The following is a 25,391-nucleotide window of genomic DNA, read 5'->3' as shown; positions in this document are numbered from 1 at the left end:
TCCATGGGACAGTGATCAAAGCTCCTACCCACTGTGGCCTGAGTCTTCTCAGGAAAAGGGATGGCGGGAGACAGAATGCCCCCTGCTCTACCCCCAGACCTGGTCTCTGGAAAGTGAGCAAATACCTTGGGAAGATGGAGTTCCTGGGACTCTTGCTTCTAACCTGGGTCTGCTGTCTCTGTTTCCAGTGTGTGCCATTAGGGAACCTATCCCAACACACTTATTTTTGGGGGCGGGTACCAGGGATTGAACCCAGAGGCACTTAACCACTGAGCCACATCCCCAGCCCTTTTTTATATTTTACTTAGAGACAGGGTCTTCCTGAGTGGCTTAGGGCCTCGCTAAATTGCTGAGGCTGGCTTTGAACTTGCAATCCTCCTGCCTCAGACTCCTGAACTGCTGGAGTTACAGGCGTGCGCCACCACACCCACCCAGCCCAACACACTTCTGAGACCCTTTCCACAGTGCCCCAGGCCTGTGCTTGCCACAGCTGTGTGTGCTGGAATGGGAAGGTGGCACAGGGTTTTAGTCCTCGTACAACTCCTGAGTCACTGTGGATTTCAGGCTATCACCCCTCCCTGGCTCTTTCTCCTTAGGGCTTGTATTGCCTTGATCACTAGGAACCCTTCTCACTCTAATATAAATGCCAGGTTCTCTGAGTCTAGGAACCAGGCCCCTCAGTCCAACCCAAGGCTGTGCGTTTTGGGCGGCAGGGAGGGGCCCTGAGAGTGCAGAGGAGTAGAGGAAGAAGGTAGGAGTGGCCCAGACAGCAACCTGGGGTCTGCACGAGGGCCCTGACCCTTCTTCCTCCTCTTCCTGCAGAGGGGGAGACAGATTTATGTCCAAGTCAATGAGCCCCTTTATCCCCTTCCCCCAGGGTTGAGATCAGCCTGCACAGCTGTTGGTCTCCCTTGGGGACCTTGGTCCTACCTGCCAGAGAACCAAGTCATTGGATTTTAATGTCCGTGTGCTTGTGTCTCTGTGTGCACATGAGTGCACGGTATGCTGGCATGGACTTGCACGTGTGTCTCTATGTGTGCATGTAGGATCTATGAATCCATGGCATGTGCACATGTCACCGTGCAGCTCTCATTTGTGTCTGAATCTGGGGCACCTGCAGGGCCATTATTGGCTGCAGCTATGTTTAAGAGGAGAGGCAGGGGCCATGGTGAGTGGCACTGCCCTACTGTTTGATGCCCAAGAACACCAGCCCTGTCATTCCTTAGAACCCCCATCTTTCCTTCCCTCCTTCCTGGTCCCTGCCACCTTCTCTCAGGGGACCCTGCTGAGGGGTGGCAGTAGCAGAAGCACCTGCAGTAGTCCCTGGTGGTGAGCACTGGAAGACCCTGGAGCAGGACCAATCAAGGAGGGCTCCATCCTCTTTCCAGAACCTGCCCAGGGCTGGGAGGGGCCCTTGACCTGGAGGCTAGAGGAGGCTGAGTGCTCCCCACCTTCCTGCTGCCTGCCTGGGAGCCTGCAGGGAGCCCAGCCGTCCAAACACATTCATCTGCCTTTGCCACCGGCGCTCTGTGCTGTCAGCTCACATCAGCGGGCATGCGCCCCACATGGGGAGCAGGGTAGAGGGCCTGCTCTCCAGCAGCACCCAGTGGCCTTCCTGTGGCCCAACCTGTCCTGGCTGGGTGCCAATAAATTCTGGGTTCTGACTGTGTCTCTGCCACTGAGTTTCTGATTGGCTTTGAACAAGTCACAGCCTGTTGTCTGTAAAATGGGTGTATCGGTGGAGAGGGTTGGACAAGATGGTGCTGAAGGCCCGATCCAGTTCTGAAATGCCACATCTTCTTGGTTTGGCCTCTCCGACCTCCTTTCCCTACGTCCTAATTCTTCTGCAAAGTCAATGCCCTGTCACCGCACCAGGATTTGGTTCCCAGGGTCTCCCAGTGGAACCCCTTTACCTGGCTACCAGAATCCCCTGTCCTGCTGGTAATACCCATTCTCTCCCACAAAAGCGCCCTCACCAGTTCCCTCTTCTCTCCTTTCAAACCTGACTAAAAAGCATTCATGCTTTAGTCTGACCTCTGTCACTTGTTGTTATTGACCTTCTCCTTTAACCCAGTGGATCCTGCCCTTACTTGTGCTTGCTGATTCCTGCCACCAAGCATTTGCACACCCCATTCCCCTCCCCCAGAACGTCTTCTTGCTGCCACTCAAACTTGCCTTAAAATTCCCTCCCCCAGAGGAGAGCTAATCAGTCCTTCCTGCCCATTCTGCCCCATTTTCTGAGAGTGATAGCACTGTTTGCACTTGTCACACCCTCTTATCTGTGTCTGCCTGGGTCTTCCGTGAGTGGAACCTCCTCCCTTGACCTTGGATCTTCCCAAGGGAAGGGGGCGTGGCTCCAGCGTGGATTGGGGGTTCCCAGATAGCTGGGATGCTGGGGTGGTGGAACTGGCCAGTGCAAGACAGGGGATATTCCTTGGGGAACTTGGCCTGGAAATTGGCACCCCAGCTGACCGCCCTCCCACCCGCTTGCTGCTGGCTAGTTGGAAGGAGATAAGGTGGAGCTTGGAGGGGCCCACCAAGGTGAAGCTGGCCTTTCCCTGTGCTCCCCATGCTGCTGAGGGCTAAAGCCAGGGCCACACCCATTTCTCTATTACTTGCAGGAGGAAGAGAATGGAGGTCGACGAGGCGGAGGAGGTAAGGAGGCATGGGCAAGGCTGGCTGGACTCAGCCTCCAGCTTCTAGTTCCCTCTCCCCACAGCCCCCGCATCTGCCCCACTTGCACCCTGTTCTCTCTCTCTTCCTGTGCTGCTGGTTTGGCCCACTCTGGGCCTCTCCTCCTCACGCTCTGTCCTCCCTCTTTTCTCATGTTCGTCTCCCTTCAGGCCTGTCCCTTCTGCAGATGTCTGATACTCTGGATAGTAGATGGGTATCTATCACCTAGCCTCTGTCCTCCCTCTAGTTTCTTCCAACACAGACCAAGACCCAGGCTGGAACTACAGGGCCTGGGGACCAGTGGTAGGGTACACCGAGCACCGAGAAAGAGCGCTTCCTTGTGGTCAGAGAGTGAGGTCCTGGTAGGAACGAGTGTGTGTGTGTGTGTGTGTGTAGGGGGGATCTGAAGCCTTCATTAAGATGGGAGCTGAACTCCCTTGCTGTCACCCTGGCTACTCCAAGGGTACGTTGCTGGCTCCCAGGCTCCCCCTGGTATTCTAGGCAAAACTCCCTAAGCAGGTAACATTCTTGCCCTGCCCTAGGCTTCTGCAGGCAGCCATGGGGACACTGTCTTCCTGAGTCCCAGCACCACAGGTTGTGGGAGAGAAGTCAGCTGCTCTAAAACAGGCCTACAAACAGCAGAGAGTATTGCTGCAGTGGAATAGGATCAGCGCTCCCCACACCCCCTGGAGTTCCCAACCCTGGGGAAGGGAGTGGGTGGGAGATGTGTTAGTGTCTTCCCCGGCCTGTGGTGTGGACATTTTCTCTGTGTGTGTGTGTGTGTGTGTGTGTGTGTGTGTGATGTGAGCCTTTTACATGCCACCCTTTCCTTTGTCTTGTGACACGTGTATGTTGCACGCATGTGTGTGTGTGTGTGTGTTTGTGTGAGACTCTGTCTCACTAATTAGATAGTAGGCTGTGTTAGGTCAAGGACTGTGTCTCCATTTCCTGCTTAGCTTGGTTTTTAGAACATGATAGAGATGTGGTAGGCATTTAAGGGGCAGCTCTGTGTCCTTGAAAGTTTTCACTCTCCTTCTGTGGCCTCTTGTCTGGCTCTGCATCTGTGACTCTATTCACAGTGTCCTGTGGATGTGTGAGTCCGTGTATGCTTGTGTCTGTGTGATTGTGATCATTCTCTGAGTGTGTGTCCCCTGTGTGTGTAGCTGTGCATGGGTGTGACCTTCAGCAGTCACCCCCAGTTAACCTGGCTGATGCCCACCAGGACCCTCCTCCCGGCACCGCCTGGAGCCCATGGATACTATCTTTGTCAAGAATGTGAAGGATGATGGCCCTGCCCACAGGGCGGGGCTTCGGACAGGTGAGCTGTCCCAGTTCCTTGGCTCACTGAACCCTCTGGTTAGGGTGGGATCCTTGGATCCAGCTGTTGGGGAGGCCCTGTCCCCCCACTGTCACCGATACCTGGCAGAGGTACCCAGGGGGGCCATTGGTACTCCTTGACTTCTTACATGACGCCCTACTCCTTGTCCACAGGAGATCGACTGGTGAAGGTGAATGGGGAGAGCGTTATCGGGAAGACCTACTCCCAGGTCATAGCTCTGATCCAGAATAGGTGAGCATCCCCCACCTCCCTCCTTCCATAGGAGCTCCCAGCTCACTCTACCCCCTTGGCCTTGGTGGACTAGGAACCCTGTTTTTCTAGACCCCCTTGCCTGACCCTCTGCCCTGTCTCTGTAGCGATGATACCCTGGAGCTCTCCATCATGCCCAAGGATGAGGACATCCTCCAGCTGGTGAGTCCTGTGGCTGTGGTCTGCATGGAGGCATCTGAGGCTGGAGGCAGCATATGGCCCTTATCCTGGGGCTCTCGCTTCTTGATTGGCCCCTGTGAGAGACAGAGAAGGAAACATAGCCTGGTGTTGCCCAACTGGGGCTGCCAGGCCCATCCCTGGGCTGGGGCTGGTTGTTGCTTCATTCAGGGCTGCTCTGAGCTAGGGAGAGGGGAGGTGCTGGCCTTGGCAGGCAGGATTTTTGCCAGGGTATCTAGAAGGAGGGTGGCCTGGCGGGCTTTGCCAGACTGGCATGTTCTTATTAGCTCCTGTGAGAGATGCCTCTTCCCCATCTCCCTCCCTGCCTGGCCCCAGGTGAGAGTGTCTCTGTAAGCATTTACACACGCACATGCCAATTCCTGCCCCCACCTCAGTGCATCCACCCCAGCCACCCCATTGTTGTGGGCACCATTTATACACAGGCAGAGCACATCAGGTACACAGCACAGTGGCACAGTACCACCCTTCCTATAACACACCACGCTCTTCAGTATGTGTGACACCAAGCCAGGCCCAGGTCACAATACAGGCAATCCCCCAGTGCCACCACAGTCCCCCCTCAAGCATCACAGTCTGCCACAGTACCTCTGCCTACCACAGCAAGACCTCATGAGACACTTGCCAGCACCTCTGTTCCCTGCGGCACAAATGCTGCTGATTATCACGATGTGTATATTTGGACTTCTTGCCTCCATGACACAAATGTCCACTGGCGCATTATATCACAACATGCATATCCACGAACACACCCAGCCCACCTCAGGCACCTGCGCTCGGCAATATTGCAGGATCCAGAATTGACAGGACGGAACTGGGAATGAAGCTCAATGGTGGAGCATTTGCCTGGTGTGCTCGAGGCCCTGGGTTCCATTCCTAGCAAAAACACACACACACACACACACACACACACACACACACACACACACACACAAAATAACAAAATAGACAAAAAACTCAAAATTTCTACAATGTGCATTCTGACCCCCTTCCCAAACTCAGCATACCTAGAATGAGTGCAGCATGGAGCTGGCCACTGGGAGTTCCCTGCCCAGAGCCCAGGGCTGTCCTCTCTGCCCAGTGCCCAGTTCCCTGGTCTCATGGGTCCCAGCCAGATGCCAGCTTGCTTGCCCCGGAGGTCACTGCGCCCCAGGGGCGGCTGAGAGCCAAGCCCCAAGGCCTGGGCGCCGCCGGACTGGCTTCTGCCCTGGACGTGCTCTTATAATCACTGTAATCACAGTGTCACATTTGGCACCATGCCTCTCTGGGAGCCTCCGCCCCCGACCTCAATTGTCCCCTTGCTTTTCCTGGGGAAGGGGAGAAAAGAATGGGGACTCAGAGGGATGAGTGGCTCACCCCAAATCTCCAAGGCCCAGTTTCCCCCAAAGCTGAGGCGAGATGAGCTTTGAGAGGGTCATGGGGTGGAACCTTGAGGCCACCCCCACTAGCTGCCAGGGTCAAAGAGTGGGAAGGGCAGCAGTCTTGAGCTCTGCTGTCCAGGCTTCAGTGGGCTGGCAGCCCCAGATGTCAGCATCTGGGGGCCTTCACTAGCCGCCCCCATGTCGGCCAGCCAGAGGGTGGGGCCCAGGCATTCCTGTGGTTGGGAGCCAAGGCCGGAGGCCAATCAGGCAGCGGCAGCTGCTGACGCCACAGCCAACGCGCGGCCCCTCCACACCCATCCTCCCTCCCTCCTCCTCCTGCCAGCCCGCCTAGAGAGCCGGTGGGGGCCAGGGGGAGCCGGCGGCCGGCTGGGAGGGCCGACGGAGGGGACCAGAGCACAGCTGTTGTGGGGGGGGCTAGCCGTGTGGGGGGCGCAGGGCAGGCAGGATGCTGCCGCTGCCGCTGTGATGCAAGGAGCCCCGGGAGCCGGCAGGATGGCAGGAGGGAGAGGTATGTGTGTCCCCTGCGCTGTGTGTGCCGGCTGGAGGGGCTGAGTGTGCGGGGGTGTGGTTAGCTGGTCCTCATCACATGATGTTTGTGTCTGGGACTGGAGGGCCAGTTATGTGTGTGTGTGTCTCATTGTGTTGGCTGTGTGTGAGTGTCTCAGGGTGTGTATCTTCCTGTGTCTCCTTGTGGTGCGGTGTGTGTGTTTGGGTTTGCCCTCCCACCCTTTGATAGTTCACTCTGAGATGGGCCCCCCATAGCTCATCCAGGGCTGGGCTGGGCCAAGGCCACAAGGCTGCTGTCCCTGGGGGCTGCCTCCTTTTTTGGTTGGGCCTAAGCGCCAGCCCTGTCACTCCTCAGCAATGCAGCGTCAGCCTCAGCAACCAGCGCCAAATTCCAGGCCTAGGGGTGGCAGAAGGTGGCCCGAGGCCCCTTAGCCAGTAGGGCTCCTCCGCCAAGCTGCTCTTGAGGGAGCAGGAGGTGGGCAAGTTCCTCTTCACCCTGGTGGCTTAGGAGCCTGCCCTAGCTCCCCATCCAGGGGTTAGAGGGACCTCAGGCTCTCCTAGCCTCCACCCACCCATAGCCCACCCCACCCTGGACACACCCCTCTGCCTGCTTTCTTCCCTGACAGCTGCCACCTTGACTGGTCTCTATTGGGGTTTCTCAGCTCCACCCAAGGGGCTGTGGGCATCACTGAACATAAAAGAAGCAGGGAGGAGGCAGTGGCCAGGCTGGTGGGAGGACCCCAGGAAACAGTCCGTGGTTAAAGGCTGTCCTTGTCATAAGTCTTAGAGAAATCGCAGCTCTCTTTCTGGTGAGAGCATATGTCTTCCTCTCCCTCCAAGGCCTCTTCTTTGTCCTCCCCTGGGTTCTTCGGAGCACGCCTTCCTGCTCTTACCCACTCAGCATGCTCCTGCTTAGTCCTCTCCCTTCGGTGCCCTTTTGAAGACCTGGACCTCCTAGGGTTGCCATAGCCCTGCCCTGTGGGACCTGTCTGGCCATGCTCACCTGCTTCTGTGTCTCTGCCCAGGCCTACTCCCAGGATGCCTACCTGAAGGGGAACGAGCCATATTCTGGAGAGGCCCGCAGCATCCCAGAGCCACCCCCACTCTGCTACCCTCGAAAGACCTACGCCCCGCCGGCCCGGGCGTCTGCCTGGGCCACTATGGTGCCTGAGCCCATCTCAGCACTGCCCACTGACCCTCGGAGTCCTGCTGCCTGGAGCGACCCAGGGCCCCGTGTCCCACCTGCCACCCGTGCCCATCTGGACAACTCTTCCTTGGGGATGAGCCAGCCCCGCCCCAGCCCTGGTGCCTTCCCCCATCGCCCCTCGGAGCCCCGGACATCCCGTGCCTTCCCAGAGCCTGGCAGCCGGGTGCCCCCCAGCAGACTGGAGTGCCAGCAGGCCTTGTCACACTGGCTGTCAAACCAGGTACCCCGCAGGGCGGGGGAGAGACGGTGCCCAGCCATGCCACCCAGGGCCCGCAGTGCCTCCCAGGACCGGTTGGAGGATGTGACTACCCACCGCCCGTGGCCCTGCTCCACCTCCCAGGATGCCTTGAGCCAGCTGGGCCAGGAGGGCTGGCATCGAGCTCGCTCAGATGATTACCTGAGCCGTGCCACCCGCTCTGCTGAGGCACTGGGACCAGGAGCACTGGTGTCACCTCGCCTTGAGCGCTGCGGCTGGGCTTCCCAGCGTCCATCTGCCCGCACCTCTGCCTGCCCGACTCGGGACCTGTCAGGACCCCAGGCTGCACCCCCACCTGGCCTGCAGGGCCTGGATGATATTGGGTACATTGGGTACCGGAGCTACAGCCCGTCATTCCAGCGCCGGACTGGCCTCCTGCATGCACTCTCTTTCCGGGACTCGCCCTTTGGGGGACTGCCCACCTTCAACTTGGCCCAGTCGCCTGCATCGTTCCCACCAGAGGCCTCGGAACCACCCAGGGTTGTCCGGCCAGAATCCAACACCAGGGCCTTGGAGCCTCCTGTTGAGGATCGCCGCGATGAGGTGGTCCTGAGGCAAAAGCCCCCAACGGGCCGCAAGGTCCAGCTGACTCCTGCCAGGCAGATGAACCTTGGATTTGGTGATGAGTCCCCAGAGCCAGAGGCCAGTGTCCGAGGGGAGCGCCTGGGCAGGAAGGTGACCCCTTTGGCCACTACTGAAGACTCTCTGGCTTCCATCCCCTTCATTGGTGAGTAAGGATGCAGGTGGCTGTCCTGGGAGACTTGTTTGGTTTTGTCCTACTGTACCCACCCACCTGTCTACCAGGCATAAGGCTCTGAGCTGGTGCTGATCGGATTGTTTTGTTTTCTTGTCCATCCATCCATCCAACCCTCTGTCCATCCATTCTCTGTCATCCTTTTTTCCATTCTACTTCCCATTCATTTATCCTTCCAGCCATGATTCCATCCACTCGCCCATGTCTCTCCTTCCTTCCATCCATCTGTTCTTCCTTCTTTCATTCCCTCCCTCTCTCCTTCCTTTGTTCATTCATTCATGTGTTTCTTTCTCCTTTCCATCCATTCATTCATCATTCTTCCTTTGCCCTCCTCTCCATCCTCCCATCCTTTCTTGCTTCCATGCTTCCTTTGTATGTTCACTCTTTGTTCCCTCACCTTTACCCTCCATCTCAACAACAAATATTTGTGTAAGGCACTGTGCTAGGCTCCAGGCTCTCCTTGGGGCCAGATGGTCAGACAGAACCAGCCAGTGGTGTGGGTATGGTTCAGGGAGCTCCAGGGGGAGGGAAGGGCTAGGTGGAGTGTGGTAAGCACAGAGAAAATCTTGGAAAAAGGACACTTCTTTTTGTACCAGGGATTGAACCCAGGGGCGCTTAACCACTGAGCCACATTCCTGGCCCTTTTTTATTTTGAGAAGGGTCTCACTAAGTTGCTTAGGGCCTCACAAAATTGCTGAGGCTGGCTTTGAACTTGAGGTTCTTCTGCCTCAGCCTCCCAAGTCACTAGGATTACAGGCTTGCACCACCACGCCCTGTGGAAAACGGGCATTTTGACTAAGATTTGAAGGATGAGGAGTTAGTCTAGGGAAGAATGTTCAGGGAGAGAGACTAGTATATGCAAATACCCTGCAGTGGAAGAGGGAACATGCTCTTCCTGCACCCTGTGGTTCAAGAGGTCTTGTCAATCTCTAGGGCCTGGGACTTCACCCTGAGAGCAGGGGGGACTGTAAAGGCTGCTTGTAGAGTGGATGGTGAATAAAGGAAAACAAGAAGGCAGAGAGGCTGGGGTCATTTCTAGGTTTCCAGCCTGACTGGAGGGTGGTACCCCTATTGGGAATGGTGGGCAGGAAAAGCAAGAAGTTTGGGGCTTGTTGGATACTGCCCAGGCAGCTGAGGGATTAAGGGACCAGAAGCCTGAGGCAGGGTGGAGAGATGCCTTCTGTAGCCTTCAGCCAGGGGAGACCAGCAGACTGAGGGCAGCTCTCACATATTCTCAGTCTGAGGGGAGAGATAACCTCTGCTCTTAAGGAGCTCCCAGTATGTTGGGGTAGACAAACCCCTGACCTCAGGAAGCTCCCAGTCTGTTGGAGGGGGGCACAGTCCCTGCCTTTGGGAGGTTCCCAGTCTGATGGGAGAGGCACAGTTCATGCTTTCAGAGAGCCCTTAGCCTCATGGGGAGATAGTCCCTGAAGCTTCCAGTCTGAGGGGAAATATTGGCTCTACCCTCAGGAACCTGCTCTGAGGAGGTGACTCATTACCATCTCAGGGTGTCCTCCATGTGAGGTGGAGGCTCAGCCCCTGCTGAGAGAGATTCTCTAATCGGACTTGTGGGCAGGTCACCCTGGGTGGTGGTTATGTTGCCATCAGGTCCCAGAATGCTTGCAGTCTGTGAGTATGCTCTCAGCCTGAAGCAAGGGGTGCTGGGGTTGGCACGACTTGGGTGGGGCAGGCAGGACAGTCTCTGCCACCTGCACATCTCCCTTTCTTCATGCACAGATGAGCCCACCAGCCCCAGTATTGACCTCCAGGCCAAGCATGTCCCTGCCTCTGCTGTGGTCTCCAGTGCCATGAACTCGGCCCCCGTCCTGGGCACCAGCCCGTCTTCACCAACTTTCACCTTTGCCCTGGGCCGCCATTACTCCCAGGATTGCAGTGAGTGCTCCCTGCTCTCCACCACCCATCTCCCCAGCTGCTCGGTCCCCGGGGGGTCTCTGCTGGGCCTGTGACCTGATGTCTGCCCTCCTCCAACTGGGGCTGCATGGGGAGAGTCACCTCCTGGCCTGACCCAGAAGGGAGGGCTCCAGGGACACTCCCAACCTGAGGCCTGATGTGGGTGGCTTTGCAGGCAGCATCAAGGCTGGCCGCCGCTCTTCCTACCTGCTGGCCATCACCACGGAGCGCTCCAAGTCTTGCGATGATGGGCTCAACACCTTCCGGGATGAGGGCCGGGCACTGCGGTGAGGCTTTGTCTGGGTGTGGGCGGGGCTGCCACAGCCACCCTGGCCAGCTGCTCCAGAGGGTTTGATGGGTGACAAGAGAGCAAGATCCTGCCTGTGCCTCCCCCACCCTCACCTTCTGTCCTTGCTCCCCAGGCGCCTGCCGAACCGTGTACCCAGCCTGCGGATGCTTCGGAGCTTCTTCACTGATGGGGTGAGCAGCAAGTGCGCGCGTGCGCGAGGGTGTCAGGGAGGGCTGGCGGCCTTGGCATGGGTCCTGGGCCTGTGCCTCCTGTGACCCTAAACGAGCCACTCTGGCTCCTTGCCCTTGCTCCCTGCACCCTCCGCCATCACGACAGCCCTGTGACCTGCCTTCCTCCTGCAGCGTCATCACTTAACAAGACTGTACCTCCCACCCGAGGACTCCGCTCTTGTCATCCTCCCTCTCCGGGAGAAACCCTTTCTCCTCCCCCCATAACTGCATGATTCACTTTTTTGCTCTCCTCGGGAATTTTTAGGCCTGCTCTAAACTTTCAGCCTCGACCCCTGGCATTTCACGTCTCCCTTTGAGTTACTGGGTTTCCTCAGCACTGTGGCATTACCCAGTCACATGTATCTTACCTGCTGGGCTGGGCGCCCAAGCTAGAACACAAGCTCCTGAGGACAGGGCCTCCACTGGGTCCCCCAGTACCTGCCACTGTGCCTGCTCAGGAGGCACTGCTGCTGTTTGCATGGTGTCTTCAGGGGACCAGGTGAGATTGATGGAACTGGAAAGATAAAGGATCTGATCTGTAGTGGCTGCTGTTCTTTTTTTTTTCCCCCCCTCTCTTTACTGGGGCTGGAACCCAAGGGCCAGTACTCTATCTCTGTGCTTCACCACCAGCCCCATAACTCTTTTTTTTTTCTCTCTTTTTTTTTTTTGTATCAAGCATTGAACCCAGGGGTGCTTTACCACTGAGCCACATCCCCAGCCTTTTTTATTTTTTATTTTGAGATAGGGTCTCGCCGAGTTGCTGAGGATGGCCTCCAACTTGTGATCCTCCTGCCTCAGCCTCCTGAGCCACTGACATTATAGGCCTGCACCACTGTGCTTGGCCATAACTTTTTGATTGTTTATGAACAGGAAAAGTCACTGCGAGCTCAACCTCTCCATATCTTTGGTTAGTTTAACACCTTGAAGATATTGCCACCTGGCTTACTCTTTTATCACTTCCTTAGCTTACTTAACTCTCCCTTGACATGTCACTTCTGATGCTGGAGTCCTGTTGACACTGTCGCTTCCTCTGTTTAACTCCTTGTGGACATGGCATCCTGCTCCACTCACCCAGTATTTGTTGATGTTTCCACTTCCCCTGTTTACTTAACTCCTTATTGACACGATCTCTTCCTCTGTTTCCTTAATTCCTTTTAGGCTGTAAAGTTAAAGGAGGTTCCAGATTGGCTTTTCTAGCATGGTGAGGCATGTGGTCTGGTGGCAGGTCGCAGCTTTTCCTCCTTTCTGGCTTCTCCATTACGTCTCATGACCTCAACACAAATGGTCCAGAGGGAGAGGAAGCAAGGCTCCTGAGGTTACAGCATCAGAGTGGAACCTGGACATACACCAGGCCCGTGTGGCTGCAAGTGGTCTATGGGGTTCCTGAGATGTTGGTACTGTGGCAGCCACCCTAAATTGCCCTCTGTTGTGTCCTTGCAGTCTCTGGATAGCTGGGGCACTTCCGAAGATGCTGATGTCCCTTCTAAGCGACACTCAACTTCTGACCTCTCGGATGCAACCTTCAGCGATATCAGGAGAGAAGGCTGGTTGTATTATAAGCAGATCCTCACCAAGAAGGGGAAGGTGAGATGGGTGGAGGAATGAGCTGGGGGTGGATGGATGCTGGCTCCTGTGGAACTCTCCAGCTCCTCCTACACCTACCTACCCTGCACCGCCCTAGGAGCCAGAAAAAAACAGCTTAGATTATAGCATGAAGGATGGAGGTTAGATGCTGGGAAGAACTTCTGGGTGGAGGGTACTTAAAGAAGTCATAAAAAGGAGCTTAACAAGAGAGGAGGTCTTTGTCGTAGGATGGATCTCATCAAATGATGTATTACCCAAACCATCCTGAATGATCCTTGGTTGGCAGATAACCCTGACGGTAGCCACTGGGGCTCATGAAAAATGAGGAGCAGGGCCAGGGTGATCCTTATAGGGAAGTTGAAGTCCAAGAAGAAAACAGAGGCCAGCCTTTTCAGGACTTTATGGGACCCACAGAGGGTTCAGTCTTCATTCTAAAGGCAACTGAAAATCCGTGGGGCTCTTCAGGGAGGGAGTTGCAGCTTTAAAATGGCTGTTTCCTGGGGAAAAATTGTAGAGGGGCCGCCCTGGAGGCAAGAAGACCATTAGAAGCCAGCACAGAGATCAAGGTGAGAGATAAGGGGTGTGTACTGGGGGCCTGGAGGGAGGTGGCGGGAGGGTGCTGGAGGGATGACAAGCAAGACCCTCAAGAAGAGAAGGTGGATCCCTGAGGCATGAGCCGAGGTCAGTGCCCTGGGCTGGGAAAAAGCTAGGAGGGATGGTGGCCTCTGCCACCCTTAGCTGCCCTCCAGTCCACCTGCCCAAAGCCAGCAGAGTGGTTAGGACAAACCTAGTTTTGACTCTTGATGACACTGCATATTGCTCTGAGGGCTTGGGACTCACCCACCTGTGACTCAGTGTCCTCATCTGTAGGTGGAGTTGACAAGAATCTACTCCTAAACCTGTTGCTGGGGATTAAATGACCTAACCGAAGCTAAGGGTTTACCCAGCACCTGCACCTGGGAGCTGGTGTTCTTCTCCCTTCCTGCCATTACAGGCATCCCTCGGTGTCAGGGGAACAGTTCCAGGGCCTCTGGATGCCAAAACACATGGATGTTCAAGTCCCTTATATAAAATGGAGTAGTGTCTACATGCGAGCTACACACACCCTCCCAAACACTTAAATTCTCTCTAGATGACTTATACTGCTTAATATAAGTGCTACGGAAATAGTTGTTATTCTGTAATTGTTTATAGGATGATGATGAGAAAAATGTCAGCATATGAGCATACATGTTCAGTATAGACAGTTTTTCCTCAAATACTGTTTGTTGATCCAAGGTCGGTTGAATATATGGCGTGGAACCTATGGCTATTGAGAGCTGACTGTGTTTGAATTTTCCGCCCTGCCCCTGGGCGTCTTGTGGTACCTTGAAAGAACATGAACTTTGAGGCAGACAGACTTTGAGTTCCTTCCCAACCACATTATCAAGCATATGGCTTTGGGCACCCCTTTAACTACCCTGAGCCTCCCTTTTCTAATCTATGAAAAGGGGACTGATTATTCTACTCCAGGGGAGGTCATGAGGATGGAGTGTGATGTGTGGTCTAGGCAGGCCCGACATTCACTGCTGGTGAGCAGTAAGCACGCTCTGCTTGGGGGTCTCTGCTGAAGTTCTAGAAATTTAGGGTGAGAGAGTCAACCTAACCCTGCCCTCCCAGGGTTCATGACCAGCAGAGAAAACTCATGTTGCCTAATTTAGTGGCAAATGTACAAACTGTCAGAATGGGCGTAGAGGCCTCAGCAGGGTAGGGTGGGAGTGGGGGCAGATTTCTGAAAGGCTGAGACCTGAGGCGTGAATCCACGCTGCAGGGATGGGGAGGAGTGGCCTTGGCTTAGATACCCTCTTGGAGGGGCTGGGGGAAGGTGGGGAGGGACGTGCTGGAGCAGGATGCCAGGAGCACCCAGGGAAGGGGTAGAAGATAAGGTGGGGAGCTGAGTGTTTGCCAACGCACAGGCTTGGACACCCAGGGAATGCCTGTCTAGGGTTTAAGGTGGGGGTGAAGTGGGGAAGTATGTGACACAGGGGACAACTATTGGTCTGTAAGAGGGGACAGTGTCATTACTGCTGTCTAGGTGAGCAAGGGGGCCTGATCAAGGTCCTGGCATAGGGCCAGGAGGAGGCAACCATTTAAAGAGGGATTCTAGGAAAAAGGTGGCCTGGGTTCGCTGCTGGTGGAGGTGCAAAGAGGAGGAGCAGGTGGCGCTTGGCTTCCTGACTTGGGCTGTGGGAGAGGTGGAGGGTGGTAGGACCCTCCCCTCAGCCACTGGGCATTTGAGGAGCAGGTTTAGGGAAAGGGGTTCTGTTGGGACCACATGAAGGCTGAGGGCCCTAGGACATACCCAGGCAGCGGTGTCCTGGGGATAGAGATTCTTAGGGTGTGGCCCTCTGGGGAGGCTCCCCTGGGGAGGGCCTTTGTCTATCATGTGTACACAGGTGCCTGTGGCATTAGGTATGTGGAGAAGAAGGCAGTGGACCCAGTTGAGCCTTGAGAGAAAGTGGGGGGTGGGGCGAGTCAAAAAAAGCCAGTGTGATGGCAGTTAAACCAGGAGGAAGGACCTGGGAGGGGGCAGGGGTGGCTGTGTGAGCTGAGCAGGAGGAGCCATGAGGATAAAGCCTTTCAGAAGCCATTTGGAGAGTCCTCCTGACAGCAGCTGGCTCCTCCTCCCAGGTAGTCTGTCCCCAGCTCTAGGTGGCCCCTGGAAGCCCAGCTTCAGTGTTTCCTGGACAGGGCCGGGAACTGGCCCCTTCTTGCTCCCTGACCAATTCTGGAGGATAGGGGCTTCTAGTCCCTTGCTGGCAAAAACCCAATGTCACTTGTCTGCTGGGTGTCATGACCTGGGAGTAAGAGGAAGAATCCTCGAGTCAGCTTCAGGTCTGTCCAGGGCCTGATGCCCTGTGCTCCAGCAGCTCCAACTCCTCCAGAGACCACTGACTGTCAGTATGAGGGGGGTGTGTGACATCCTTACAGCTGTAGAGCTGGCATTTGAGCTGGTTGTGGCCATGGAGCCCTGTCAACGTAACCCTCATTTACTATCAGGGACACTGATGCCAGTGGCTTGACTTGTCCAAAGCCATCCAGCTGGCTTAGTCTTGGGGGAGTCTCGGTGCTACCTCATTCTTAACACTAATATTCTGTCTGGAGGAGGATTCTGGTAATTTTACTATTAGAACTGCCATCTCTGCTTTGAATGTCCCTGTCCTGGCCCAGCAGTGCTGTGATGTTGACCAGGCTCGCAGCTTGGGATCCACCCAAGGGGAGTTCATCCTGCCTTGGTCTGATAGCTGATGGAGCACCTGCCCTCAGGTGGCACCAAGGATCATTAATCCAGTGATTCGGTAAATATTGATGAGCACTTGCCCTGCACCGGGCCCTGGGCTCTGGGCTCTGAGACGTGGAGGTGAGAAGTCAGACGAGCTCCCTGCTCCCCGGAAATTGCCATTTACGGGAGAAACTGAGGACCAGAATGACCTGAGATCATAGTAGGTGCTCGGGGAAAGTGAACGGGGAGATATGGTGGGGGGGGGGGCTGCCTTTAGGGAAAAAATGGTCAGAGAAGGCCTCATTGTGGAGGTCATGTCTGTTACTGTGGAGCTCAGGTCTGAAGGGCCACAAGGAGGCAGTGACACATGAAAAAATGAGAGGAGGGGCCCTGGGGAGCAGGAGCTGCCAGTGCAAAAAGGCCCTGAGGAAGGCAGGGTGGATCACTGCCAGGGGCCCTGTGTCTTGGTGAGTGATAATGAGGGGGAAGATGGGTTTGGGAGGGGCCGGGGCCACACTTCAGATGACCTTCAGTTTGGTTCGAGGCACTGGGTGGGCTCTCAGGAGAGAGTGCTTTGCAGGGGAGAGATATGCTCTCCTCCGCCTTTGGAAATGACCATGCTGCTAAGGGCTGCAGAGTGGGCTGAGGAGGCCAGTGGGGCCTGGAAGATCTTTGTTATTGTCCAGGTGTGAGTTGTTGATGATGTGGGCACAGTGGTTGTGGCAAAGGTCGAAGCATAAGCCGGGCACGGGGGCGCACACCTGTAGGCTGAGCAACCTGGGAGGCCGAGGCAGGAAGTTTGCTTGAGTCCATGAGTTTGAAACCAGCCTGGGTAACATAGTGAGACCCCATCTAGAAACAAAGCAAAACCAGCGAACAAAAAAATGGCGGAGATGTGTGACACTCTTGGATGCAGGACAATTGTTCTGATGAGTTGGATGTCAAGGGTGAGGGAAGGGGAGGAGTTAAGGGCAACTCCCAGGTTTCTGGGCAACCGGGTGGATTGAACTGGAAAGATGGGGGCGGGGTAGAGAACAGGTTTGAGTGTTTGGGTCATGTGCCCTGTCATAGTGAGCAAGAGTGTGTGGAGCGCCCGTGGGACTTGTAGGTGGAGGCACTGAGTAGGCTGTGGGAGGTTCAGGACAGGGCTGGGGCAGACAGACAGCAGGCCAGGGCTAGACATTTTGGAACCACCAGACAACAGATGGACTGGGTTTAAAGCCAACGCATGGATAGCGTCCCCGTGAGAGGTGTGCAAGGGCAGGAGAGCCCAGGAGAAGCTTGGGAGCTCCTTACCTACAGGGGTGGGTCTCTTACCTTCCATTCTACCCATTATTTGGGTTCGAGATAATGCTTTGTTGTTGGGGGGTGGTGTCCAGTGCATGGCAGGATGTTTAGCAGCATCCTTGGCCTCACCTGCTGAGTGCTAGGCCCCTAGCCCTCACATTTGTTCTCCAGACAAATGTCCCTGGAGGGTGTGTGATTGCCCTGGCTGAGGACTGTAGGTGTAGAGGATGTGAGGAGGGCAGTAGAGGGGCATAAGAAGGGGCCAATTGAACCAGGAAGAACCAGGGGACATGTGGTCCTGGATGCTCAGAGAGTCTTTGAGCGGGAGGAAGGACTGGCTGGTGGGATGCCACTGACAGGTTAAGACAAGGGCTGGAAGTGGCGACTGACTCTGGCCACTTGTTGGTCCTGAGTGACCCTGAGAACAGCTTTTGGTCAGAGGACACTGAGTAAGGTCTTGAGTGAGAGGCAAAGAAGTGGGAAGAGCAGCTCCCCAAGTGTGTGGGTAGCTCTGGGCCAGTTTTGCTTTGAAGGGTGGCGTGTGTGGGTTGGGGTGTGGACCAGGGATAGTTTGACAAGAATTTTATTGGAGGGTGGTGCTGGGTAGGGGCCTGCGTGTCCTTACAGAGTCTGGGTATTGGTGCTCTTGTTTAGAGAGGGAGGAGGTTGGGGTCCTCTGAGGGGCCAAGAGTGCTGAGGGAGGTGTCTGGGCAGGTGGGGCTGATGCAGAGAGTAGGTGGGCTGTGGCAGGCAGCTGCGCAGATGCAGACCGGGTGGAACGGGCCTCCCAGTGGGAGTGAGTCTGCCTCCATTGCAGTCCGCAGCCCCTGCGGCAAGGGGCCGAGGGGCAGGCCTGATTCTCATCACTGCCCCATCTCTCTCCCACCCCGTGTCTCCCTGCAGAAAGCGGGCAGCGGCCTGCGCCAGTGGAAGCGGGTGTACGCCGCGCTGCGGGCGCGCTCGCTCTCGCTGAGCAAGGAGCGGCGGGAGCCCGGGCCGGCGGCGGCGGCGGGGGCTGCGGCGGCCGGCGCAGGTGAGGACGAGGCGGCGCCCGTCTGCATCGGCTCCTGCCTGGTGGACATCTCCTACAGCGAGACCAAGAGGAGGCACGTGTTCCGGCTGACCACCGCTGACTTCTGTGAATATCTCTTTCAGGCTGAGGACCGGGATGACATGCTGGGCTGGATCAGAGCGATCCGGGAGAACAGCAGGGCCGAGGGCGAGGTGAGGCCCGGGCGCCCCAGCCGGGCTGGGAGGGCAGGGCAGGGCTGCTTTTCAGCTGCTGTGACCTGGGGTGACCACTCTGAGTCTCACTCCCTCTCCTGAAAGTGGGGCTAGCAAGAGTCCTCCCTTTGTCCACCTGGGTTTTGGTGTGAAGAGAAGGGCACCAACAGTGGCTCATAGTACCAGGAGTCCTCCTTTTCGGTGACTGGCAGGAGCAAGACTAACAGCAGTAATGATAGTAATTACTATTATTGTGGGGACCCCCCCGGGCAGGCTCTGGCACAAGAGGACAGCTCCGGGCCAATCGCAGCCTGTCTCAGTCGGCCTGGGGTGGAGCCTCCCATTGAGCTTTGCAGAACAGGTGCTCCTGCACCAGGACCCAGTAGAGCTGGCTCAACGTGGGGGATGCAAACAGACTTTCCAGGAGGCCAGGAAGCTCACTCAGCTTTTGCTTGCAGGTGGACAGGGGTTGAGTCTAGCACTTTGGCAGGGATTTTGGGAGAAATCTTGGACAGCTGTCCTGAGTAGCTATCACCTCACTCCAGGTGCCTGAGCTGGGTCTCCATTCCCCTTGACCTCTGGGCCAGATGTCTGGGCGCACCTGCAGAATTAGGTGGGGCCCTGGGCTTTGAGGCAAGGCTAGTCCCTGCCAATATAGCAGTGTGCCTGGGACTTGGTCCAGGTGGGCATCTGTTTGGGTCATGGGACAGGGGCACTAGTGCAGAGCCTCTGGAACACAGCCCTTCTCACCTAGGACATGTCCTCTTGCAGACTGGCCCTACCCTCCTCAGGAGAGCATCTTTCCTCACTGCAGGGAGGGAAGTGCCTGGAATCTGGGCCTCTGCTCTGGAGGTCTGGTTGGGCTGTCCCCAGCAAAGCATGGTCAGGGGTCCCGAGTCATCTTCATTATTGCAAAAGCTCCCCTCGTGAGGCACCACCTCTTTGCCTACTGGGACTGATGAGTGCTGTGTGCACAGTTCTTCACCCAAATCTGATGTTACCTTGTTAGCCCCTCATGTTTACTGCTGAGGTGACTGAGGCTCAGAGAAGCTAAGTGTTATATCCAAGGTCACACAACTGATGAGGGGTAGACAGCAGTCCAGCCCTGGTCTTTTCTCGCTACAGGGTCTGTGCTGTCTATTTGGAGATAGAGGAGTGGGTGGCAAAGCTGGGCCAGGGCCAGGAATAAGCCCTGGCATGGCTGGGCTGAGATCACTGATGTGGCTACTCTCTCCTCTTTCTTAGGACCCCGGCTGTGCCAACCAAGCTCTGATCAGCAAGAAGCTTAATGATTACCGCAAAGTGAGGTGAGGCCCACCCCTCACAGAGTGGTCCCTGCCATGGTTGGGGTGGGGAACTCCAGGCAGAGGTCATTCTCTTGGTCTCCAGGCTGGGGGCAGGGCAATGAGGGTCTCCAGGCCATAGACAGGCATGGAGGAATTGACTCAAATGGAGGGGAGGTCCCAAATGGCCAGAGGCCAGGGTGGGTGACATGCTTTGCCACCCCAGATGAAAACTCCTTTCCCCTTTTCTCTTGCAGCCATAGCTCTGGGCCCAAAGCTGATTCCTCCCCAAAAGGCTCTCGGGGCCTGGGGGGCCTCAAATCTGAGTTTCTCAAGCAGAGTACGGCACGTGGCCTCAGGACTCAGGACCAATCTGCAGGGAGCAAGGGTAGGAAGGTGGCTGCTGAGAGGGGGTGGTGTATGTGTGCACATGTGAGGCCTGTGGGTCTGCATGGAGGGGAGGGTGTCCCACGTGTGTCTGTTCCCTGGAGGCCCTCCGAGTCTCAGGGCTGGATTGGCCTGGGCCTCCGTAACATCTCTGCCTGTATGCCTTTGGGGTGAGAGGCTCACTTTTTCTAGAAGCGGCTTTGGCCATCTTTATACACTTTTGGATGGTAGGAAGTTCTTCCTTTGGTTATAACAGAATCTTTGGTTTGTGGTCGCACCTCACAGTTTGGTCCTGAGGCCCACAGCAGTCCTTACGTGGCCCTGAGCACCTCTTCTTGGAATAGGCCTTCTCATCCCTCTCAGCATCCTGGCTGCTTCTCTGATGGAGTCTCCATAATGTCCCAATGTGTGTGACTGTGGCTATGAGGGCATTTGACCCTCCTGGGCTCCCTTAGCTCACTCTGGCTCTCTCTGCCTCCCCTGCCAGATGACAGTTCTGCTGCTCCCAGAACACCCTGGGGCATCAACATCATCAAGAAGAACAAGAAGGCCACCCCCAGGGCATTTGGGGTCCGGCTGGAGGAGTGCCAGCCAGCAACAGAGAACCAGGTGAGTTCCCATGCTCTAGGGCAGACGGGCCAGGGGAGATCCAGACACAGAGGGCCAGAGCTGCAGGGCAGCTCTGCACATCACATAGACATGGCTGGGGAACAGCCCCGGGAGGGCTCCCTCTCCATCCTTCGGGAGCTCAGGCCCAGCCCTTCTCCTTTTTGGTCCATGTCAAGGCTCTGACATTACTTCTGGTCTCCACACTGGAGGTAGGAAGGGACTTGGTCCTCATGGGGCTCCTGGCAGCAGCTCTGGGTCTTGTGCTGCCTCCTTTTTAGCCTCCCCATCCCCTCTAGCTACATCCACTCTAACACCTCTGCCCTGTCCATGTCCCCAGCGTGTCCCCCTGATTGTCGCTGCCTGTTGTCGCATTGTGGAAGCACGGGGACTGGAGTCCACAGGCATTTATCGGGTGCCTGGCAACAATGCAGTGGTGTCCAGCCTGCAGGAACAGCTCAATCGTGGGCCCAGTGACATCAACCTGCAGGATGAGGTGGGTGCAGATGGAGCTCTGTGCGAGGGGGCCAAGTGGCACATGCGGCGTGCTCTGCTGGAGAGTCTGTGGTCTGCTGGGTTGTGTTCACTATATGCTGCCATGCATCAAGGTGGCAGGAGAGGAGCTCCACACAGCCAGCCCTCGGGGACACCTGCCCAAGGCTGAAGCCTCACAGAATACAGTCCTGACCAGGGCAGGGGGAGGGTGCTCTGAGACAGAGGTTCACAGCTGGCAGTTTTGTCCGAGCTTTTAGGATGAGCCAGCTTCACTAAAAGCCAGTGAAAATCAGGTAAGGGACATTTTGGCGTAGCGTAGACTCAGCATTTGTAAGAAGTGAACAAACTTTCTGGGTAAGGGGGCAGCAAAGTAAACATTGTAGGCTTTGGTTCCCCTCTCACATACCTTACTCCTCCTCTTCTTCCTCTCCTCGTCGATACTTTAACAATGTAAAAACCATACTTCGCTTAAGGGCTACACAAAACAGGCTGCTGACTGGGTTTCACATCTGAATGGTGGTTTGCAGACACCTGGCTTAGAGAAAGGGGAACTTTGATGTTTTCAGGATGGTCATTTCGGCAGATGCACCATGGGAAGACAAGAGACTGATTAGATGAGATGAGACCAGCTCGGGACAGGTATCGACAGCCATGCTCAAGAGTCTGTAGCAGGACCGGTGGTTCTCAAATGGTGTTCCCCAGAGTCCTGTGGTTTGGAGGGGCCATGGGAGGCCAAGGGCACCTCAGCCCCCCCTGTCCTTGCTGGAACTAGAGCCACCATGCTTTGCACTGCCTGTCATCTTGGGTTTTTATGTATGAATTCATTTGACAAAAGGGGCCCTGGAAAAAAAAGATTTTTTGAAAAACTGTGCATCTGGCCAGTGAAGTCCCATGAGTCGTATACCTTGATGCCTCCTGTGATACAAGAGAGTCTTCTCGTCCTTGGCAGATGGGGAGAGAATGCAAGTAGGGGAGAAATTGTAGACAGGAGAAAGGGGTGATCTGCCTTCGAGAATCAAAGTATGTGAGTGGAGGGAGAAGCTGCTGAGGGCTGGAGCAGGGGCTGGCTCTTCCGTGTTTGCAGTGTTCCTGCAGATTGAGCCTAGGGCCTCACATGTGCAAGGCGGGTGCTTTACCACTGAGCTATGCCTCTAGCCATTTTATTTTATTTTTACTGGGGATTGAACCCAGGGGCACTTAATCACTGAGCCAGATTCCCAGCAACCCCCTCCCCCTTTTTTTTGGGGGGGGGGGAGTGCCGGGGATCGAACCCAGGGCCCTGTGCTTGCAAGGCAAGCACTTTACCAACTGAGCTATTTCCCCAGCCCACCCCAGCCCTTTTTATTTTTTATTTAGAGACAGGTCTCCCTAAGCTGCTTAGGGCCTTGCTAAGTTGCTGAGGCTGCTTTGAACTTGCAATCTTCCTGCCTCAGCTTCCCGAGCTGCTGGGATTACAGATGTAAGCTACCTTTTATTCTATTTTGAGACAGGCTGTAAGTTGCCCAGGCTGACCTCAAATTTGGACTCCTCTTGGGTCAGTCTCCTGAGTAGCTGGGTTTGTAGGTGTGTACCACCTTGCAGTGCCAGGGGCTGAAGGATGCTTAGGAGGGGACAGGTGGGCATGAGTGTAGTCCAGGTGGGGGTGATGATTTTTCAACAACCCAGAGAAGGGTTTGAGGATTGAATAGAGAGTGGACGTACCTTCTGGTCTTAGAGGCATCGAGGGGGATGCCCAGGTATACAGGGATTGTTATGATTTCACTGAAACCTTTGACCTTGATCAAGTAAACAATAGGAAGCCTTTGCTGGTTTTGGTTTTGTTACCAGGGATTGAACCCAGGGATGCTTTATCACCAAGCCATATCCCCAGCCCTTTTTTATATTTTCTTTAGAGGCAGGATCTCCTTGAGTTGTTTAGGGCTTCACTAAGTTGCTAAGGGTGGCTTTGAACTTGCCGTCCTCCTGCCTCAGTCTCCTGAGCCACTGGAATTACAGACGTATGCCACCATGCCCGGCCCTTTCCCTGGTTCTTAAGCTGGGAAGGCAAAACTGAGAGTATGATTTGAGTAAGGGCGATGCTTCAGGATATGCCTGATGGCTACAAATGTGGAAGATCTGGAGCAGGTGGACAGGGGAGAAGCTCCTGATGTGAATATGGGCATCACTAAAAGTCAGGAGGCCTTGATGGCTATTTTAGTCAGCTTCTTCACCTCTGTAACCAAAAGACCTGACCAGAACAATTATAGAGAAGAAAAAGTTTATTTGAGGGCTCATGGTTTCAGAGGCCTCAATCCATAGACAGCTGGCTCCATTCCTCAGGGCGCAAGGTGAGGCAGGACATTGGAAGAGGGTGGTGGAGAGAAGCAACTCACATGGTGATTGGGAAGCAGAGAGAGACTCCATTCTCCAGGTACAAAGTATATATACCCCATAGCCACGCCCCCCATGAACCACTTCCTCCAGCCACACCCACCTACCTCCAGTTACCACTCAGTTAATCGCATAGGGGATCAATTCATTGATTAGACTAAAGCTATAACCTAAGCATTTCTCCTCCAAACCATCTTGCATCATCACATATGTGAGTTTTTGGGGAAGCCACTTCTAGACCATAACATGGCTCCAGTGGCCTGGGGATGAGGGAGTAACTCTAGGAGCTGGCTCCGTGAGGGGCAGGAAGGACGACCAGGAAGATCGAAACTGAGCTGCGGGTGGGGTGTCTGTCCCTGGCAGAAATGAGTGATGGGCAACTTTAGGAGATTTTGGAGGGGATGGGTCAGGTATGGCCTCATTGGGTTTGGGATAATGAATGGTAAGTCACCTACATGAAGTGACAACATTGTCAGGTCCTAGGCTGAGATGGACTGGGGAGTAGCCTGAGCTTATGCTGAGACTGAGTGGGGATGACCAAGGGAGCTGCTCTCTGGGGAGAGGGTGGACAGCAGGAAGTCGGGGTCTAGCTAGCTGAGTTGGGGTAGCAGGAGAGGGATGCTCAGGAAGCTGGGGCGGGGGTCCTAAGCCTCAGAGCTAAGGTCTTAGACTTGGTAGCTGGGGGATGGAAAGAGCCTGCACTCTTATCCCTCCTGGAGCCAGGAGGAATAATGGAATAAGGTGGGCAGGAGCCGTCCCCGGTGGGAGGTGGGTACGTAAAAAGCACATCAGCTCTGCCTCAGCTAGGGAGAGCTGGAAGGCTTGCTGTTGTTTGTTCTTAGACGTGGCTGGTTGTGGGATTTCCTGAAAGTGAGTGTTGTGTGTTGAACCTGTGGGGAGTATATTGTTTGCAGGATTGTCTGGCATTAAGCTGTGGGTTCATTGTAGTATATTGTAATATATTACAGTGATTGAGTTGTGTCTGCTGAGGGTGCTTTGAACCAGCCCCAGCAAGGTGTTGCTCCTGACTTTGCAGAGGTACGGGGTGATGGTTCCCCCTTGTGGAGAGAACGGGCAATGACCTGGCTGTTCACTCTTAACCAATGTCCATTTAGACTAGGGTTTCTCCACCTTGACACAGTTGACATTTTGGGTAGAATAATCGTATGTTGGGGAGGTTTCCTTTGCACTGGAGGAAGTTTTTCAATGTTCTGGGCTTTTATACACTTAATGTGAATGGCATCCCCCAAGTTGTAAAAACCAAAATGTCTCCGGACTTTGCAAAATTCTTCAGGGGGCAAAACTGCCCCCTATTTGGATTCCTATGACCTAGCTAACTGCCCCAGCTCAGTCCTAAGATAAGGTAGACAGAATTCCTTCCTCTCACAGGGCACATCGTCCATGGGGAGATAGGCTTGAACAAGGGAACAAAACCAGAATAATGACAGATTGTGGTAAGTGCCACAGAAGAAACAAAGTCAGGGCTGTGGTACAATCAGCAGGGCAGCAGTTGCCCATGGCTACTTTGGCTGCAGCAGGTAGGCAGGATGAGGAGCCATCACATACCTAGCAGAGGTTGCAGTTGAGGGAAGAGGAGGTGCAAAGGACCTGAGACAGAAGGGAGCCAGGCACGTGACTGCTGTGCCAGGGGTGCTTAGACTTGGGGAAAGAGGGAGCGTCTGGGGATGACTCCTCAGTGGATGGGGAGCACTGGGAGGCAGGAGCTGAGCCTGGCACTTATTGGTCCAACAGAGGTGCAGAGGGCAGGCTCCTGCTCACCCCGTTCTTCACGGTCCTTTCCTTGACGGGCAAATGTTGCAACACTGGGCTGGCTGGAGCAGAGAGAAGCGGAGGCCAGCTGTGCACACTGGCATGGCAGCGTGGGCTGCTGGACTGGCCAC

At 55.4% G+C, this 25,391-nt stretch overlaps 1 protein-coding gene across 7 annotated transcripts in view; it reads left to right on the top strand.

Moving 5' to 3' along the window:
* Positions 1 to 25,391, top strand: part of ARHGAP23 (Rho GTPase activating protein 23) — a 74,538-nt gene that overhangs the window by 24,990 nt on the left and 24,157 nt on the right. For 4 of the 7 annotated variants that reach the window (XM_079134715.1, XM_079134714.1, XM_079134716.1 and 1 more), the window contains exons 3-16: positions 2,622 to 2,655; positions 3,896 to 3,991; positions 4,165 to 4,243; positions 4,369 to 4,423; positions 7,371 to 8,535; positions 10,300 to 10,455; positions 10,649 to 10,760; positions 10,896 to 10,953; positions 12,433 to 12,576; positions 18,029 to 18,349; positions 19,595 to 19,656; positions 19,890 to 20,020; positions 20,507 to 20,628; positions 20,966 to 21,121. In XM_079134715.1, coding sequence (XP_078990841.1) covers positions 2,622 to 2,655; positions 3,896 to 3,991; positions 4,165 to 4,243; positions 4,369 to 4,423; positions 7,371 to 8,535; positions 10,300 to 10,455; positions 10,649 to 10,760; positions 10,896 to 10,953; positions 12,433 to 12,576; positions 18,029 to 18,349; positions 19,595 to 19,656; positions 19,890 to 20,020; positions 20,507 to 20,628; positions 20,966 to 21,121 — 2,691 coding nt within the window. Of the gene's footprint in view, positions 1 to 2,621; positions 2,656 to 3,836; positions 3,992 to 4,164; positions 4,244 to 4,368; positions 4,424 to 6,204; positions 6,347 to 7,370; positions 8,536 to 10,299; positions 10,456 to 10,648; positions 10,761 to 10,895; positions 10,954 to 12,432; positions 12,577 to 18,028; positions 18,350 to 19,594; positions 19,657 to 19,889; positions 20,021 to 20,506; positions 20,629 to 20,965; positions 21,122 to 25,391 lie in introns of those variants that run through there. The other 3 variants (XM_079134717.1, XM_079134718.1, XM_079134719.1) reach the window with 3 other exon arrangements.

Source organism: Sciurus vulgaris, assembly GCF_902686455.1.
Source record: "Sciurus vulgaris genome assembly, chromosome: 3".
Lineage (NCBI taxonomy): Eukaryota > Metazoa > Chordata > Mammalia > Rodentia > Sciuridae > Sciurus > Sciurus vulgaris.
The sequence above is the reverse complement of the archived record's forward strand: the minus strand, read 5'-3'. Positions and strand labels throughout refer to the sequence as shown.